General features: G+C 40.2%; 1 protein-coding gene across 2 annotated transcripts in view; it reads left to right on the top strand.

Moving 5' to 3' along the window:
- uvrag (UV radiation resistance associated gene) overlaps nt 1-18,278 on the top strand; it is a 96,462-nt gene that overhangs the window by 10,266 nt on the left and 67,918 nt on the right. For both annotated transcript variants that reach the window (XM_020622072.1, XM_020622073.1), the window contains exons 3-8: nt 459-493; nt 1,774-1,935; nt 2,958-3,032; nt 3,157-3,242; nt 10,168-10,273; nt 17,361-17,487. In XM_020622072.1, the coding sequence (XP_020477728.1) occupies nt 459-493; nt 1,774-1,935; nt 2,958-3,032; nt 3,157-3,242; nt 10,168-10,273; nt 17,361-17,487 (591 nt within the window). The remainder of the gene's footprint in view (nt 1-458; nt 494-1,773; nt 1,936-2,957; nt 3,033-3,156; nt 3,243-10,167; nt 10,274-17,360; nt 17,488-18,278) is intronic.

Below are 18,278 nucleotides of genomic sequence, written 5' to 3' on the forward strand. Positions count from 1 at the left end.
ACAGTTTGATATTAAGCTGAACTCATAGCCAATATGAAAATCCTGATTGTAATAATAATAACAATAAACAGTGAGGTTTGTAATAGCTTGGTAATTCAGTCAGCATCTCAAGCCAAAGTGCCTTTGTCACTAACAGGGAAATCCTACCTGAAGTAAAAGTTATCTAATTTTCCAATGATTTTGGGCCCTAAAGTTTGAATATCTAAACACAAACTGTTGATATGTTGCGATTTTTATAAGACAACACTTGATAAATCCAAGCAATAGACATAAAACCAGTTCTGTGGAAGTATTTTTCTAGAGATAATCTATTAGTCTGCTTTTGTAAATGTGTGCCTTCCAGCTGTCAGTTGTATTTTATATTTTAGGGTAGATTTAACCCAGTAGGTTGTGCAGTGTCTTGAGTTGTTTGTTTTATTTGTATTCTTTTAATCAGTATTCTTTGATGCCTTTTATAGATTTTTACAAGAGTGAAGTTATACGAGACTCACTGGTGAGTATACTTGCATAAACCTTCAAACTCTGCATGACAACCTTCTGGGACTACACTCAGGAGCACATCATTATGTCTGGTGCCATAATGATGGAAGACAAGCTTCCTGTATTGTATCTTACTGATACCATTGCTGCTATTTAAACCCGCTGCCTACCTGCCAGCTACTGCTTGCTCACACAGTTAGCCACCTTTGGACATGTTGGTTCACTTAACTCTTTTTCAAACATTACAGTAAAAGTGACGTGCTGTGAAACATGCTTTGTCGAATGTCAGTTGTAGATCAATGAAATAGATATCTGTGCTGTTCCCTTACATAATGCTCCCTCTTGGTCTGAGAGCATCAGTTAGCGGTATAAATGATGCAGCTGTACACTACAATGTGATTTTTGGCTGTTCTACATCTATTTGCATTCTTAGTGCAGCTCTACACAAAACTATAGAAGCAGTGAAAGGATAGCAAGCCATTACAGTCAGGCCTGCTGCCGAGTCATGAGCTGACCTAAGCTAATTTCCAGGAATACTGTTGAGTACTCTCGGCAGAGAGAATGCTTACACTGCAGGAATCAGGTTCTGTGTCATCCTTCAGCCCAACTCTGTCCTGCTTAACTCAACGTTCTTTCTGACAGTGGTTTCTAGGGTACTCTCGCCTTCCTGTCATGGTGTACTGTAACCCTCTGCTTCCGCTACTGACTCTCACTAGTTTTGTTTTCCAACCACACACCCCTCCACCCCTGTGGACTGTACTTCTGCTTTTGATATTTTTCTCCAACTTGTCCTTGAAAGTGACTAGGTGTTCTCCCTAATCAGGGGTAACCATACAGTACATAACTGAATGATGGAACTGATTACATTTCTTAGTGCTGTCGGTCTGGAAGTTCAATGACGTAGAACAAACTGTAGCAGGGATCAGACTTAAAGGGTAATTCAGAACAGAATGGTTCAGTCACTCTGCACTAAGTAGGGACCACAACATGACACTGAGTACTTGTACTATACACTTGTGCTTTCAGATTTGGGTCTAACCTCTCTACTATACCCACAATAGACACACTGTCATGCTTGTATTGCCTTTTAATTGTCTGCCATACAAATGAGCTGTTGCTGAAATGCATAGTCTTTGCAAGGCTTGAATTCCAAAATCATCAGTGAACTGTTGTGAATGCTTGATTATGATTCAAAGATATACAAATGGCGTTTGTGTTAATCAGTTATTGTGACACACATTCATGGTCTCTTACTATGTTGACTATTGTATTCCTTGTATGTGCATTCATCAGAATCCAACTTGGCGGAGCCTGGACTTTGGCATGCTGCCAGACCTCCTGGACACCTCAGTGTCTTGCTTTGTGGTGAGAATCTGGGGAGGACAGGAAGAACACTATCAGCTCCTCATAGAATGGAAGGTCAATTTGGACGGCCTCCGATACACAGGACAGCAGGTCAGCAAACGCCATGTGTTAGGAGATGTATATAGGCTACATACAGAGATACTGTGAGTGGTGAGAGCATAAAGGTTTGCACTTTACACAAGTCATTTATAGTATCTAATCAAAATGTGTGTTTTACCTCTACAGTTCTAAAATAGAATCCAAATCTAAACTCTAATGTGTTTTACAGGATATTGCAAGCCCTTTGGCTGAGTTTTTTCAACAGAATTTCAATTAGCAAAATACTAAACACAAAATACATACGGATTAGATTATACATCATATAATACATTTATTAGAGCATCACAACATTGTATATGTGTTTCACTGAATAAAAAAGTTTTAAAATAAAATGGTTTTAATTGGGTAAAACGGTCAACCAGTAATTAATTCTCATGAAAAACACAGTCTGTTGTTCATTTCCTGAAGATTATACAAATAGTGTAGCAGCAGTGTTTAACATACTGTATAAATGGCTTCATTTGACTTATGAAATCATCAATTCACTGTAGCCTAGAGGTTGTCTTTATACTGTAAACAGCTGACTGTACTTTGCTTCATTGCAGCAGTTTGCTGTTTATGTATGAACCCCAAAATTTGTTTTTAGTCAAGACACCAAACCTTATTTCAAAAGCTTAAAGTTTAATAAATTAAAATATAGTAATGTGGGTATACTGCGCAACCTAGAGTGTATCATTAATGTACACAACACCCACAACTATAACAGTCTCTCAATACAAGATTTTGACTGCTGTCAAAAGGGGAGAAAGTGAAGTTTTTTCCTTTTTTTTCCCCTACATATTTCTTTTTCCGTACATTGAGTTTTGCACACTGAGAACTGAGCCAAAGGTACAACTTCATAAAACAAGGTGGAGGATGGCCGTGCCATTGCTATTGCCATTCTTTGACAGTGAGACTATTTCTCACAGCTTGTGCACAGATGCCCACTGTCCAATGCACATCCAGATGCCCACTGTCCTGTGTTCTTGACTCAGTCCCAACACTAAGCCTATGCTGCCTTGCTCTGTCCACAGATTCGATCTAGGAATCCAAATGAGATCATATTTGGATTGAATGATGGCTACTATGCAGCTGACTTTGATCATAAGGTACAGACTTTGTTCATTTTCCAAAGCTTGAGCATCATAATGGAATACCCACTCCTAATCTCGTTAGCTTTATCTGGATGCTGGTTGGCTTCTGCACTGAAACACTGACATGTGGCTGTTGCAGGATCAGTCGGAGCGGAAAAAAAACACACTGCTTCAGGTCGACCAGAGTTCAGTCAGGAACTCCTACAGTGTTTTCTCTTTGCTCAGGTAAGATTCATGCCATGCAAAAGTAATACATCATTTAAGCATTTCTTTGACCTTCACTTTTATCAAATTTATGGCATCTGTACATAACCTAGCTGCATTCCCTCTTGAGTCTTTTCTCCCATGCAGTTACAGTATTTTATGGAATGTTTGGTTTATTTCAAACAGCATGTCGTCTTTCTTCAAACTGCTATTTTATTCACTGTTTGCATAATTGGACATGTGATGAGAAGTCCTTCTATTATGAGTGTGGCCTTTTTGTCTTGAGCATTTGTTGTCCAGTAGATGGTGCCAGAGGAAAGCCAACTTTCAGACCCATCACTAGGGAAACTACTTTCATTTAAAGGTGTAAACCTGGAGTCTACACTATATTTTTTGGACACAGTGGAACAAATAGAGACTATGGACCATTTTAAGGAGTCCATCCTAAATAAAAGACCTAATGGACAGGCCAGTGTCTCACTTGAGACTGTTATTTTCATTTGAACTAAAGTACTTGATGATGTTGGCTGTAACGGGGGTATTGCACATTTACACCAGAAGGAGGAGAGAGAGGTTTCTGGGTAAGTTCCTTGTTGGTAAGGGAATCCTGGTACAGTAATTAAGAACTTGACAATACACAGAACAGTGCTGGCATCTGTTGACAAACATACTTGTTGTTCTGTATTTATATTTAAATGTGGCAGAATGTAAACACTACTTTCACCAGGCCTTCCCCAGAGGGAAACTCACTGTTAACTAAAACCTGATGACATAATTATGCTCTGTTTTGTCCAAATTAAATGTATATCTTGAGTTTTCAAGTTAGACACTTTCAAAATAAGATAAGGATGCTGGCATTAGGAACATCATGAAGGCTTCACCCAACATTTTCCTTCCATAAGAAATAAACAGGGGTATATAAATATGTAACATGTCTTTGCAGTATGAGAAGAACAGAGGTATGCCACTGCTGACTGAACTTAAACAGTGCTCCCTCATCTAGAAGTGGTCTGGTTTTATGTTTACTGAGAGGAGACAATTGTCTCCCAGCAGCTGGCAGGAAAAAGCACAGGTTCATTAATAATGTTCATGACCTCTGCTCTTGCTTCTTCTATCATTGGAATCTTATTCCACATCCTCTTAATCTATCCAACATCCAGTGGGACTTTGCGGCATTTAACGTGCTTACACTGATCCCCCTCTTTCCTTGTGCTGCTGTGCCTGCAGCTCCTCACCCCTGGCGGAGGTTTATCTTGACTTGGTGCACTTATATGTGCATGGGTTATGATTATGTACTGTAGAATGATTCATCAGATTCTGTTCACTCCAACAGGGATTATCCTTCCACCCTCACATGGTATATAATCATACTATGTATACAGGATATCACTTAGTAGTGTCTGATCTACAGAGTTGAAGTGCATTAACTTTCTCAAGTATTCAGGTAGGTTGTTGCTCATAGAACTGTTTCTTTGTTATTGGCTCACCTTGACTCCATATTTTGATAGATTGTACAGTGTTAATATACAGTATGTTACATGGTACTGGCACTGTATCATGCACACTGCATCATCATATAGCGGGGTGAAAAGTAGTGTTATCTATGTTGTGGCTTGTCCTATAGAAGTACAGTATGTGTAAATGCTTTTTTTTTTTCCCATCCAAGAACAGTCATGCATGTCAACAGTGGACACCCACAGTGTCAGGTATTCTCCTCCAGCTCTTTACCTTCCTGCCTCGCCCCAGTGCAGTCTTTCTCTGCACAGCTCTTTAATGGAGAAGGATGAGAGCTGCTCTGCTAAGAATGTACTGATCTTGATTAATGACGGTAATTTGTCAGCAGTTTCACAGTCTACTTTTCTGCCTGGCTCCAGTTGACAACACCCCTCGCTTGTGTGAGTAACATGGTGATGTGGTCTAGCAAACACAACACGTCTCAGATGGAGAGATGAAGAGAGTGCATACAGACCATCAATCAGCAGACTGCTGTCTCTTCCTGAGAAGCTGAGATAGAGGTTGAGCCACATCGTACATATAGATGGGCCTCTGACTGGGTAGAAAAAAGCCAAAGAAGACACTGACCCAGATGATCCAGCTGTTCAACAAAGCTAACCCCCCCTTGTTTTTTTCTGTAGAGATATTCAGAGAGGGTCAAACAATCTTCAACCTTCCTCTCTTTGGTTGTATTAGAGAAAAACAGTAAGAGAGGAAGTAAGACCTGATTGGACTGGGGGGTACAACTGACTTCCTGTTGTCATATGACTGAGTTCCATGATGAACTACAGTAGTTGAATATTAATAAAAAGAGAGGCAGAGTGGGCTGCTCTCCAGTTTATAATGGTTAGAGGTCATTTATGGCTTAATGTGGCTCTCTTATCCTAAAGAGTTATGCATTTACTTTCAGACATTGGTCTTCATAATGACGAGCATTATTGTAGATGCTGAATGTTAGAATGTTAGTTTCAAGTATATTGTAATCAGTGTTGGGAAGGCTGCTTTCGAAATGCAACAGGTTACAGGTTAGTTACCCTGTTAAAAATTTTAATAAGTCAAACAATTTTAATTACTTTATAAAAGTAATGTAACTTAGTACTTTTAATAACTTTTTCAAAAAAATGTTTTCAACTGGGCAGTAAAGCTGAAAAGTCCTAACATATATTTAAATCAGGCAGCATAAACGTCACAACAGTACTCAACACTTATTACTGTCAAACCTTTATTAAAGCTCTTCAACATAATTTCAGTTACATAATACAAACCCTTTTCTGATTTCAGAAGAAAAATACTGTTGAATTTCCAGGCCTGAAAGCCTTCCTGTGTGGCAGCGTGGCCACCTGCATTTGTGTTGTCAGCATTCGTATTGTGTTGATAACCAGACTGCTTAGAGCAGTGTGCGTTGATTTAATCAGCACACACTGTCAAACAAGAGAACCAATCAAAAGAAACCTTGAAAATTTTGCGGAAGCTGCCAAATGAATGGAGCCTATCTAGACGCAGAGACACTTCCTTGTTAGCCATCCTACCCGTGATGGTGTTATTTGTCCCAGCAGCTGTGCTGACCTGTGTTGTCTGGAAATATGCCAAAAGAACACGTTCCTGCATGACGAAAAGACGCGAAGCAGCAGAATGAATGTTATATATGGATACATTTAAGTCTTTCACTGAAAAGAACATACCTAGATGTTAACCCCTTTGTATCACAAAGAATTTGATTGTAATATAATTACATATTTTTTCTCAATAACTAACTGATTAGTTACATTTTTTTTATATCTAATTACAGTAACTAGTTAGTCCCCAGTACTGGTTGTAACAGTCGCCCATGTGTTACACATCATTCTTCAGGCACAGCCTGGACAGTTCAACCCCTCAACTGTGATTTGCATGTGTATACTTCTATTGTGAGCACACGTGTTCAGTATGTGTCATCAGAGTAGTGCACTGTAACGGGGAAGGTCTGAGAGGGGTCTCTGATGTCCCAGAGGCTGTTGAGGGGATAATGTCGTCCTCGAGGCAGCCCCCGAGGTCTGTTCACCTGCTGGTTTGGAGCTGCAGGCAAAGCTCTCAGCCACAGGATGCTGTTGTGGTTCTGCGTCAAACAGGCAGCTGGATTGGAGTTGATGGCTCACCCTGGGGTCTCAACCTGCAGGAACCAGGCTACAGAATCAAACGGAATGCCTAACCTATAAATCAGCATGGGCATGGATGTTCTTCTTGTTTCACACCTCTATAGTGGACTTGCAGAATCAAAGCAACTCCCACATATATTATCTAGGAGGTTGTCTTAGGTTGTTAAATTTTTTTTTCTTCAGTTTAGGCACTGGGCCTACACCACCATCTCAGTATTTGCCTTACTGTCTGTGCTCTGAAAAATGAAATTAAAATTACATTGTCTCAATGCTGAGAGCTTCGACATTCATCTTCCTGTTTGTTCCTCCCACCTCTAAAATTCTACTTCAAATTAAAACTACAGTCTTACGTTTTTTCCTTTATGTTTTATTACCTCAAACAACACACAATACCCTTTGACTAATAGAAGTCTTTGTACATGGGGCAGCTTAATTAACTATTTTTAGAAGGTTGTGGTTTTAGTGCAAGATGAGCTTATGGTGGGGGATCCAAACTTCTAAAATTATCAATGGTGCATGACCCCTTTTTTGACCCCTCTGAGACCAAAGATGTCTTATCTCAAGATCTCTGGATCTCTGTTGTAGTCATCACAGCTTATAGCAACTCACCAGGTCCACACACACACAAACATCAGCCTGGAGGAGTGCATATGCAGGCTCGCCAAAAAACATCTCTCCAGCAATCTTATCTTAACATTCCGTGTCCACGGAGACGATGGTAAAGTGAGGTGAATAGTGTTGACGTTCTTTGGCAATGAGATACAGACAGAATTTAGAAGTGTTGTTGTAATTTTTCTCCTGTAGTTCTATTTCTTTTGTCCCTGTCAGAGGTGTGATACTGTGACATTATCCTCGATTAGTTGTCACAAACTATTTTGGAGCTTGTTTGGAATTGCTAAACTGGCTGCCCTGTTCACTTTGTGCTGCTTGAAAAATGGTCGCTGGAAATGAATTCAGTAAGGTAATTAATCCTTGGGCTTGTTTCCTGTGACCCATGTTTGTTTTGATAAGTGCACTGGGCACAGTTACATGTGAACAGCTGGAAGACTGGCCTGCTTTGGAAAAGGCCACCTAACAGTATATGTCTGCTTAGTTTGAACCAGCCCGTTCACTTCCTGATTTGATCACGGATTTCTCTGCTGAAGTCTGACTATTGCCTGTCCTTCTTTCCCTCCTTGTGTCTGTCATACACAACCATTATTGCAGTTGACTAAAAGTATTTCTCCAGAACAAAAAGCCCTGGATGGATGGATGGAAGCAATTAGGAGGTTGTCTCCAAGTAAGAAAGATGGACAGGTTTCATGTGACTTCAGCTGGTGCCTAGTCATGTGAATTGGCATCTCATCATTCAAACCTCCCTGTTCAAGAAACAGTGCTACATAAAGCATTTATATGTGGTCCACTTGATGTTTCCTGCTCATAATGTCTCAGAATTAAAATGGTGTGTCTTCCTCAGATCCTATCATCACCAATTACAAAAGTATGAATGCTGGATAATCAGTAAAGGTAAATGAAGAGATCAGAGGAGAGCAAAGTCTACTGTCGGCTGGTCCAGCAGTTCTGAGATGATTTTTGGAAAGACTGGAGAGTCAGAACTTTGGTTTTCATTGTAATTTACTTGATTGTAAAAACTGTGACCATTTTCTGACAATACTATACCTCTTCAAGATTTTCTACAAGCAATTCTGTTTATCAAAATATCTGGAAGTTTGCAAAGCACAAGTTTCATTTGACACCCTTGCAAGATCTGGTGGAAAGGGAAGGAGCAATGTTATTTTCTGATGTTTATCGCAATCAAGGGTTGAGTGCACAGCCTCAGTCATAACTTCCTGTGAATCCTCCCATGGCAGAGTTGTTTGGTACCTCTCATACCTTGGGAAAAGAAAGTCATTACTGCTTGTGAGAAGGCATTCTCTGGACAGCCTTCCAGCAATTAAGCTGTTGCCCCACTGAATGTGTACATTGCCGCCCCCTCCCCCCCCACCTGTGCATAGATTGTGGTAAAGCCTGATGGGCAGGTGTTAGGCCAAGACTCAGGGGATGATAAGGGGGCAGACATGCGTGAAATGGAGAGAGGAGATAACTATTCTCACCTTGGGGGAAAAGGCCATATCAGATTCTCTCATTGTAATCACCTAAACAGATGAAGCTGTCAAAACAGATTTGCCTTGATGTTCCAAAGAACTATCTCAAACCGCTGTTACTTACTTTCCTTGATAGATTAAAAATCTGAGCAGAAAACATGAAATGATTTTCCTGTAGGGTTCCTCGCCAAAGATCTATTTACATCATCAGAGAAACATTGTTTTTCCTGTGTTTGTTGCCAGAAAGAAGCATTAAAATGAAGAGGTGACTGCGAGTTTTATTAACAAAAACCTGCAGGTTTTCTAAAATGACCCCATCAAGCTGTAAACCTGTTAGGAGCCTCCTATTCTAAAGCCATGCTAGAATTAAGTTTTTGAAGACCAAAGAAGCAAGCCTAAGGAAAGTTCTGTTTACATCACCCTTATGACCCAAATAGGGTTAAATGGGATACAGTCTGTCATTAAACCCAGCCATTTGGTTGACATACATCACCAGAGCAAGAAAACCCTCCACTGTTGTGTTATACATTTTAAGAAGGGCTCTGGGCTTGAAGAAGATATTTGTGTAAGTTATTAGCCCCATAAGCACTTTCTTGTCGTAGCTTTTCCCTGTTTCAGTGACATGGCTTTCGGAAACAGGAGTCCATTGTTGTGGTTTCAATTAATTAGTCAAAGATGTGAGGGGACTGATGGGTTCAGGTCCTTTGGACAACTTTTGATCTCATATGGGCATAAATTATTAGAGAATAATGATGAAACCTTTTGCTGTGATATTTGTGGTTTGGCATAAGAACTTGATCTATCTGTCAAAACCTATTAAAAGTACTGGTGAGCTGTGGACTTTAAACACTGGGAATGTTCAATATTGTTTAAGTGATTAGTTTAATGTCAGAACTCATCATAAACTTTTCCAATTATGGTGACTGTGCAGTCAGGCCGCAACAATGAAGATCTATTGTGGTGAATCCAAAAAAGAAACGGGGAGCGATAACAGACACACTGTGCAATGACTACCACATGGGGACTGTCATAATTTTTATGATGCCCTCCAAATAGTCACCGTAAAAATCTAAGCTGAAATGAATGAATGAAATGAATTGCTGGCGTAGTCATAACACGGACGCTCAATTTTTATTCAGCCAGTCAAACTAGTGGCCATTTGGAAACAGTTTCAACCTAATGTTCTTGTGATCCAGTGATCTGGATGATGACTGTGTTCCCCTCCTCCTGCAGGCTTCACACAACGCTGAGAGCCATCAAGCAGACCCAAGTGACAGTACAGAAGATTGGGAAGGAGATTGAGGAAAAGCTAAGGACAACAGCAACCTGCACAGAATGGGTGAGCACAGTCACCCATTAGCAGCATATTTCAACTCGTCAGCACCTTTAAAGTTTGGGTAAAGCAAAATCTGTGATTTGTTTCTAAACACTTTACACATTATACTTTAGAAAATAGTTGCTGAAAGCATGAAAAGACTAACAACTGTGTAGTGCTGAATTGTGGTTTATACAGTTAAACAGTTATCATTTTTGACCTCAGGATTTTTTGGCCAGGGCAGAAAGCATTGCTCGATGATGCACTGAAGTCATCCTTAATATAACACCTTCCCCCAATACTGTAATGTTCTAAAAGCTAGAGCGCACAGAGCTCTATGCTTACACTTGTTTTTAGGGGCACTTTTGAGACTGAGCACAGACAAAACTTTATGGCCACAGTTATGTTTTTTTTTTTTAAGAAATAACATTAATGCTGCTGCTTCAGTATTAAACAGTGGAGGAACAAATAAATGGTGAATGTGTTGGAGTGTGTCTGAACGGATGTAGTTGGGGGAGGGAGAGAGACACGATGCAGCTGCTGCACTGGACAGAGCATCACAGTTAAGCTAACTATTAGCTGTTAGCCTAACAAGCTCATAGACTGTGTAGGCAATGCTCAAAATGCGGCTTCTCTAGCAAGTTTATGCTTGTTTAGCAGGTGTTTCATTAAATTACTCCTGCTAGTTTTATTGCACAGACAGTAATGAACATAGGTGACTCAACTGAAAAGTGTGAGAAAGAGCAACACTTTGTCCACTATTTACTGTATGTATCCACTTACTATTAAATCCTCAACTAGGAGCCACAGCAAAAGTAAAAAAAAAAGAAAAAAGAAGAAGCATATTTAACATGTTTGGCATTGGAAGCCACACAGCTGTGAAAATGGAGCAGATATCCCAGGTCTGACATTGTGTTTATTGCAAACATTTATTTCAAAAGCATCTTCTCTCTCCTGCTGTTATAAAAAGCCTTGATAAGCACCCCTTGGCTTTCACCCTTTGAGTAGACTTGTTTTAAAAAGTATTTTTCTGCTCACAGGATTACATACCCTACATTCCAGTGTTTTAGTGTCCCCCACAAATCTCAGCTCTATGATCATGTGTGTGTTGTGTTAGTGTTTTTGTGAAGGTTGTGACTGCCTCTTTAGACTGCTCATATGCTTTCCATAATGCTCATCACCAGCTTTTGATATGGCTCATTTTTGTTCCTATCCCCGGATATTCATCCCACCTATCGAAGCAGCTCCACTATAGCCTCCTTTAGCCCTCTCCACAAACACATTGAGGCTTCTTTCTTTTGCCACAAAGGGTCCCTTTCAAAAACGTCTCTGATATTTCTCCCTCAGTGAAACATTCATTAAAAACCCTTTTCATCAGTTAATAAATCACATAATCCTTGGCTTCTACCCTTCTGTAAAACCCTGGCAGGTTGGAGTGAGTGGAGCATTGTGTGGCTCTTCTAAGGGCTTTCTTCTTTCCATTTGAAGAGCTCTTTACTATCCTTCTGTGTGTGTCATAGTGAGCATGGATCAAAGAGGGACAGAGTGGAGGCCACCAGCCCCAGTGATGGCCCTTTCACCCTCTCACCCACACTCTGCCATTAATCTGCTGGGTTATAACATGCTGCCCTCATGCCTGCTGCTTATTTACTCAGCTGACCCACTTCTGTTTGATGTTAGGGGTTAGACGGGCCCAGGTGGTGGGATACCGTCTCTCTCACACACAGACTCACATGGCTATGACCCAGTTGTCAACTATGCTCCTCAGTAAAAGTGTAGGAGGCTTATAGTTCATGCCAAAGCCAGTGCAGGTTAACATGCAAGCATCAGGGTGCAACACTGTGGAGAGATGGAGGCTCTATCAGTCTTCTCTCTGTGCCTGATACCCCACCCCCACCCCCTGTGTTTTTGCTCAAAAGCCCTCAGAAGTCTTCAAAAAGAAGCATATCTGTGTTTTCTCAGATCTTGGCTATGATCACTATCTAAGTGTTTGTGTTTGTGTGTGCGTGTTGCCCCAGTTCCTGCTTGCGAGCTACAGGATGAATAACAAGGCTACATCTCTGTTATCCTGTGAATCCAAGCTCATTCTGTCCCAGTGTCATTTTAATAATCACCTTTATTTGGCCAAGAATGTTACACACACATACACACACACACACAAGGAATTTGTTTCCGGTACAGAACTGAATTTTCTGTTGCGTCTCCATGTTTTTCTCTTTTAACTTATCCCACTCTCTGTGATCATCCACCCGGTCCTTAAACGTAACCTCTTACACTAAATCTCTCTTTGCATGTTTTGAAGTTGTCCTGTCTGCCCTTTCCAACTTTTAATTTCACATCGTATGGTTCTGTTAGCCTCCAATTTCTCCCATTCATCTACTGTATCTGTATCTACATCTGTCAATCCATGAATCCATGTGCTTTTCCTTGTTAGATACAGTTGAAGTCAGAAGTTTACATACACTTACGCTGAAGTCATTATAAAAATGATTTATTTTTTTTTTTTATCACTCCACAGATGTCATGTTAACAAACTCTCATTCTAGCAAGTCAGTTAGGACATGTATTTTATGCATGGCACCAGTTATAATTCACTTTATCACAATTCTAGTAGGTCAGAAGTTTATAGACACTCAGTTTCACTGTGCCTTTAAACAGCTTGGAAAATTCCAGAAAATTATGTCATGGCTTTAGAAGCTTCTGGTTGGCTAATTGACATCAACTGAGTCAATAGGAGGGGCAGCTGTGGATGTATTTTAAGGCCCACCTTCAAACTCATTACCTCTTTGTGTGACATAATGGTAAAAATCAAAAGAAATCAGCCAAAACCTCATAAAAATAACTGTAAATCTCCACCAGTCTGGTTCATTCTCGGGAGCAATTTCCTAATGTCTGAAGGTACCATGTTCATCTGTACACACACCACTACACATGTATAAACACCATGGGACAATGCAGCCATCATACTGCTCATGAAGATCTCGAGATGCGTTCTGTCTCCTAGAGATGAATGTACTTAGGTCCGAACAGTACAAATCAATCCCAGAGCAGCAGCAAAGGACCGTGTGAAGACACTGGAGGAAGCAGATACCAAAGTATCTATATCCACAGTAGAACGAGTTTGATAGACATAACCTGAAAGACTGCTCAGCAAGGAAGAAGCCACTGCTCCCAGACCACCAAAAAAGGCTGACTAAGGTTTCCAGCTGCACATGGGGACAAAGATCTGACTTTCTGGAGAAATGTCCTCTGGTCTGATGAAACAAAAATTGAACTGTTTGGCCATAATGACCATCGTTATGTTTGGAGACAAAGGGGAGACATGCAAGCCAAAGAACACCATCCCAACCATGAAGCATGGGGGTGGCAGCATCATGTTGTGGGGGTGCTTTGCTGCAGGAGGGACTGGGGCACTTCACAAAATAGATGGCATCATGAGAAAGGAAGATGATGTGGATACATTGAAGCAACATCTCAGGACATCAGCCAGGAACTTAAAGCTTGGTCACAAATGGGTCTTGTCCAAATGGACAATGAGCCCAAGCAGACTTCCAGATATTTGGCAAAGTGGCTTAAGGACAACAAAGTCAAGGTATTGGAGTGGCCATCACAAAGCCCTAATAGAAAATACAGTATGTCATCAGAACTGAAAAAGCGTGTGCGAGCAAGGAGGCCTCCAAACCTGACTCAGGTCTACCAGTTCTGTCAGGAACTGAAATTCCAGCAACTTATTGTATTCTTTGAGTGAAGTTAAACAATTTAAAGGCAATGCTACCAAATACTAACCAAGTCAGTGTAAACCTCTGACCCACTGGGAATGTGATGGAAAAAAATAAAAGCTGAAATAAATTTTTTTTCTCAACAGATATTCTGACATTTCACATTCTTTAAGTAACATAGTGATCCTAACTGACCTAAGACGGAGAATGTTCATTGGCTCAAATGTCTGGAGTTGTGAAAAGCTGAATTTAAATGTATTTGGCTAAGGTGCATATAAATTTGACTTCAACTGTATTTAGTCCACTGCAGGCTCCCCCTCTACCAGATAGAGACATGAAGTGACACCCCATACAGTGGGCACTATGTTGACTAATGACCTGCATGCTGATGCAGCTGCTGGGCAAGGGAGCATGTGGAGAGAGAGAGATGCCAGCATAAAGTTGTGGGCACATGGTGGTCTCTTACTTCAGTTTGTGTTTGCCATACTTTTGCATGTGCCAGAATTTGTTTTTAAGTTATTCTGTAGGTGTTATTTATTTATTTTTTCATCTCTGTCTAGTGAAAGGCAGCTGGGCACATTGGGTCTTTGTCAGCAACAGCCTACTCCATCCATCTATTAACTATACCATTTATTCTTGAAGGTTGTGGGGAGGTGGTTCACTCAGCATGTGAACAGAATCAAACAACTTAGCACTGTCTGCAAATGTTCTAAATATCTTTGTCTTCTTTTACTGCCACTTTATGCGTTACTGTGATAATACTTTGATAATGTCACTTTCTGCAACAGTTTAAAAGCACCTTGTGTTTACACCTTCCTGATAGACATCTACTCAAGTTGAAGTTTGAAAGCTATGATGTGATTTCTGAGGTTGGCAAAATCCATGATATAACAAATTTATAGTGTTTTTTTTTTCATGGCAGTCATTTTGATTTGTCATAGTCTGTAAAGCATTAAAGCACTGGTTTGACATTTTTGGGAGATTCCCATATTTGCTTTATTGCTCAGAGTCAGATGAGAAGATTGATACCATACTTCCATTTGCCCATTAAAGATGAAGCTGGATCAAGGGTAAAGTTAAAACTTAGCTTACCATAAATACTGGGAACAGGAGGAAACAGTTTGCCCAGCTTTGTCCAAAGGTATAGAAAAAAAAAAAAAAATCCCATCTGCTTTCTTCAACTTCTTTGGCTACATTTGCTGAAGTGGGCCCGATCAAAACTCCTCCCCGAAACCGGATTATTTATTTTTTCTCAAATCTGATCTGGGCCACTTAAAGTGGGACAACTGTGGTTCAGTGGGTAGAGCGGTCATCTACCAACCAGAGGGTTGGAGGTTCGAATCACGGTACCTGCAGTCCACATGTTGAAGCGTCCTTGGGCAAGACACTGAACCCCTAAGTTGCCACGATGATTAGAGCCATCGGTGTGAGTTGGTGCAGCAGATGGCTGCCTCGGTTCTGTACCGGAAACAAATTCCTTGTGTGTAACATACTTGGCCAAATAAAAGTGATTATCTTATCTTATCTTATCTTACATACAGTATGTGAGCCATGATCTGACTCATATTTAATCTCTGATCATGCGACCACAGAAATCAGAACACTCCTATCAGAAATCAGGCACGTTTTTTTTTTTTTTTAATGTTTCACTTTTCTGCACTTGTGCATGTTGTCTCTCATCATTATTCAATGTTGGCACTTCACAGACTAGAGAAGGGCAACAACAGCGACAGGGGTCATCGGAGAGATGTTGCCATTTCACATTTGTTGAGATTGTTGACATGTATAGAGCGGTTTCTGTACAAGCCAGGCCGGATATGAACAGTTTGTTACCTAGCAGTTTTTGAGGATATTGCATGATTTGACCACTTCACAAATGAGGTTGCGGTTATTCTTGTATTCACATGGCTCACCTTTAAGGCTGCTGATGTGTGGCAGTTTAGGACCTCAGTGGTGTCACACATGGGGCTGGATATGTCATTTACAAACATAAATGTGAACCATTAACACAAAAAGATTGGATCTGACAAAGCAACAGAAATATGAAAGCTTCTTTTCTAGCTTAAGTATATTTCTCCAAGTGTCAACTTTTTCAACTTTTAATAACATTAATAATGCTTACATTTCATGTAGATGACCCAGTAAGCCATGTCAGTGAACCAGCATGTAGAATTCCAGGCTGAAAGTTCAACACATAAAAAACTGCAGCTGTCACTGCTGTTATTAATTGCACATTCACTTTCACTGCTGTGATAATTCAAAATGTCTGTGTTGAAAAAGGCTTCTAATAGTGCAAGTTGGCTGGCTCTCACATGTGCATAAAACTAACAGGTTAGTGAGGGGGCTGCCAATCAGACATAGCCTACATACACCCATAGGCCTGAAAAAAGGTTTAATCAGGCAAAATAAGTGGAAACACCTGTTTGTGTGGGTATGGGTAGACATTTTAAGATCTGCATGGAGCACATAGCAGTAGAATACAGAGAGGTAAAATTGAACAAACCATGAACATGATAGGTGAGATGTTTTTATAAAAGTAATGGGAAGGAACGCATTAGTTCTTGTTTCTATGTGTGCCATAAAAATATATGACAGCTCTTTGATGTAATTTCATCTTAGAACATCTCAGGTTTTGTGATACACCAGCTCCAACTAAGACTCCATCACTTGTTTATACAATAAAACACCTTCATATGGCATGCTTTATTAGTCGTCACAGCTGTAACTGATAACAGCAACAATGGCTCCATTCCAAGTGGTAAGTAAGCCGTACCAGTGACCGAGCATGTGTAGTAGCAAGGTCCTGGAACACCTGAATGGAAGGCAGCCCTCATTAATGATATTGATGACAGCTGTGCTTTCTTGTGCTGACCTGTCAAAAAGCTTTGTAGTAATTAAAATATAAAAAGTTTGTATATTTTAAATAATAAGCAATTTGAAGCAGGTTGCTCCATGACAAATTGAAATGCTGTCGTATAGTCTCTGACACGCGTGCACACACAAACGCACACCCACATACAATAATAGCCAAGATATCGTTCCACTCCTTCTGCCCTCAACCTCATGTTTGGAGTGAGTGCCAGTCTATGTCCAGGTTTGAAACTCAGCCCTATTTTGTCACATCTTAACAGAAAAGCTGCTCTAGATTAGTCATGAACACTGAATGGTGGTTTATTGATGATGAGTACTGGCTCATCTGATACATATTAAATTAGTGTGACATGGGATCAGCCTGCAGAGAAATGGCTTGTTTCTGAAGAGCTCGTAGGAATTTAAGGGTATTTATAAAGGGTAATGAACACTAAAATTGCGGGGAGCACGTACTAAACATTTTTCTTCATCCTCTTCCTGTATTTGTCTCCATATCTTGTCTTCTTTTCTGCTCTGAGCAGAAGAAAGAACGGGAGTGCATGCAGCTGCGTATATCTGTACTGGAGAGTGAGGTGAAGCGGCAGAAGAAGGTGTTTACCCAGGAGCAAGAACAGCAGCAGAAGGAGAGGGCGCCACTTCAGACGAAAGGTAAAGTGAATGGGATCACATGTAACAGGTACAGTACACTTTACTAATGGACCTGTTAACACCACACTACAGTTTATATTTTGTATACCTTTCCCCAGTGAGATGCACAGTAGGTCAGGGTGTAATGTCATTTTCTACAGCACACAGTATTTTTTTATTTTTTTTGTAGGATTGAAGATGGCTCAACTGAATGCCAACTGATTAAATATATTTGTCTAGTCCAGTGAATGATGGGTATCAAGCATTCTGTTGATTTAAAAGTAAAATATGCACTTGTTTAAACCGTACATGTCTTTTTGTTGCCTTGAGGAGGGAACAGCGCTTTTTGATTCAGTCTGTGATAATGCAGTTATGATGCATCAATAAACAAGTGACACGTAAAAGCACATATTGATCTACAGTATGTCGTCAGTGCACCAAATCACTTTTTAAACCTCAAATTCTTGCTAGGGCTATCATGAACACACTGGTAAAACAAATGAAAGGCACTGAAAATTTAGTGTTGTACAAGCAAGACATCAGATAATCAGTCTTTCTGCAACTCATTTTGTTGTATGTTATACTCCATGAGTTCCAGCTTGTGTAAGAAGACTTATATAATGATTAAAACACATCCAGCAAATCTCACCAGAATCCCCAGTCCTTTCATGATTAACCACAAAAGCCCATGTTTCAGCTACTTGTTGTAAATAGAACAGAGAATGTTGTTATGACACAGTTTGACCATCATTTTCTCTGTACTGCAGAAAGCATGAACACTAACCAGGGTTGGTTTCATTTTAGTTAGAATA

The sequence above is a fragment of the Monopterus albus genome, unplaced genomic scaffold (genome assembly GCF_001952655.1).
Source record: "Monopterus albus unplaced genomic scaffold, M_albus_1.0 scaffold272.1, whole genome shotgun sequence".
Classification (NCBI taxonomy): Eukaryota; Metazoa; Chordata; class Actinopteri; order Synbranchiformes; family Synbranchidae; genus Monopterus; species Monopterus albus.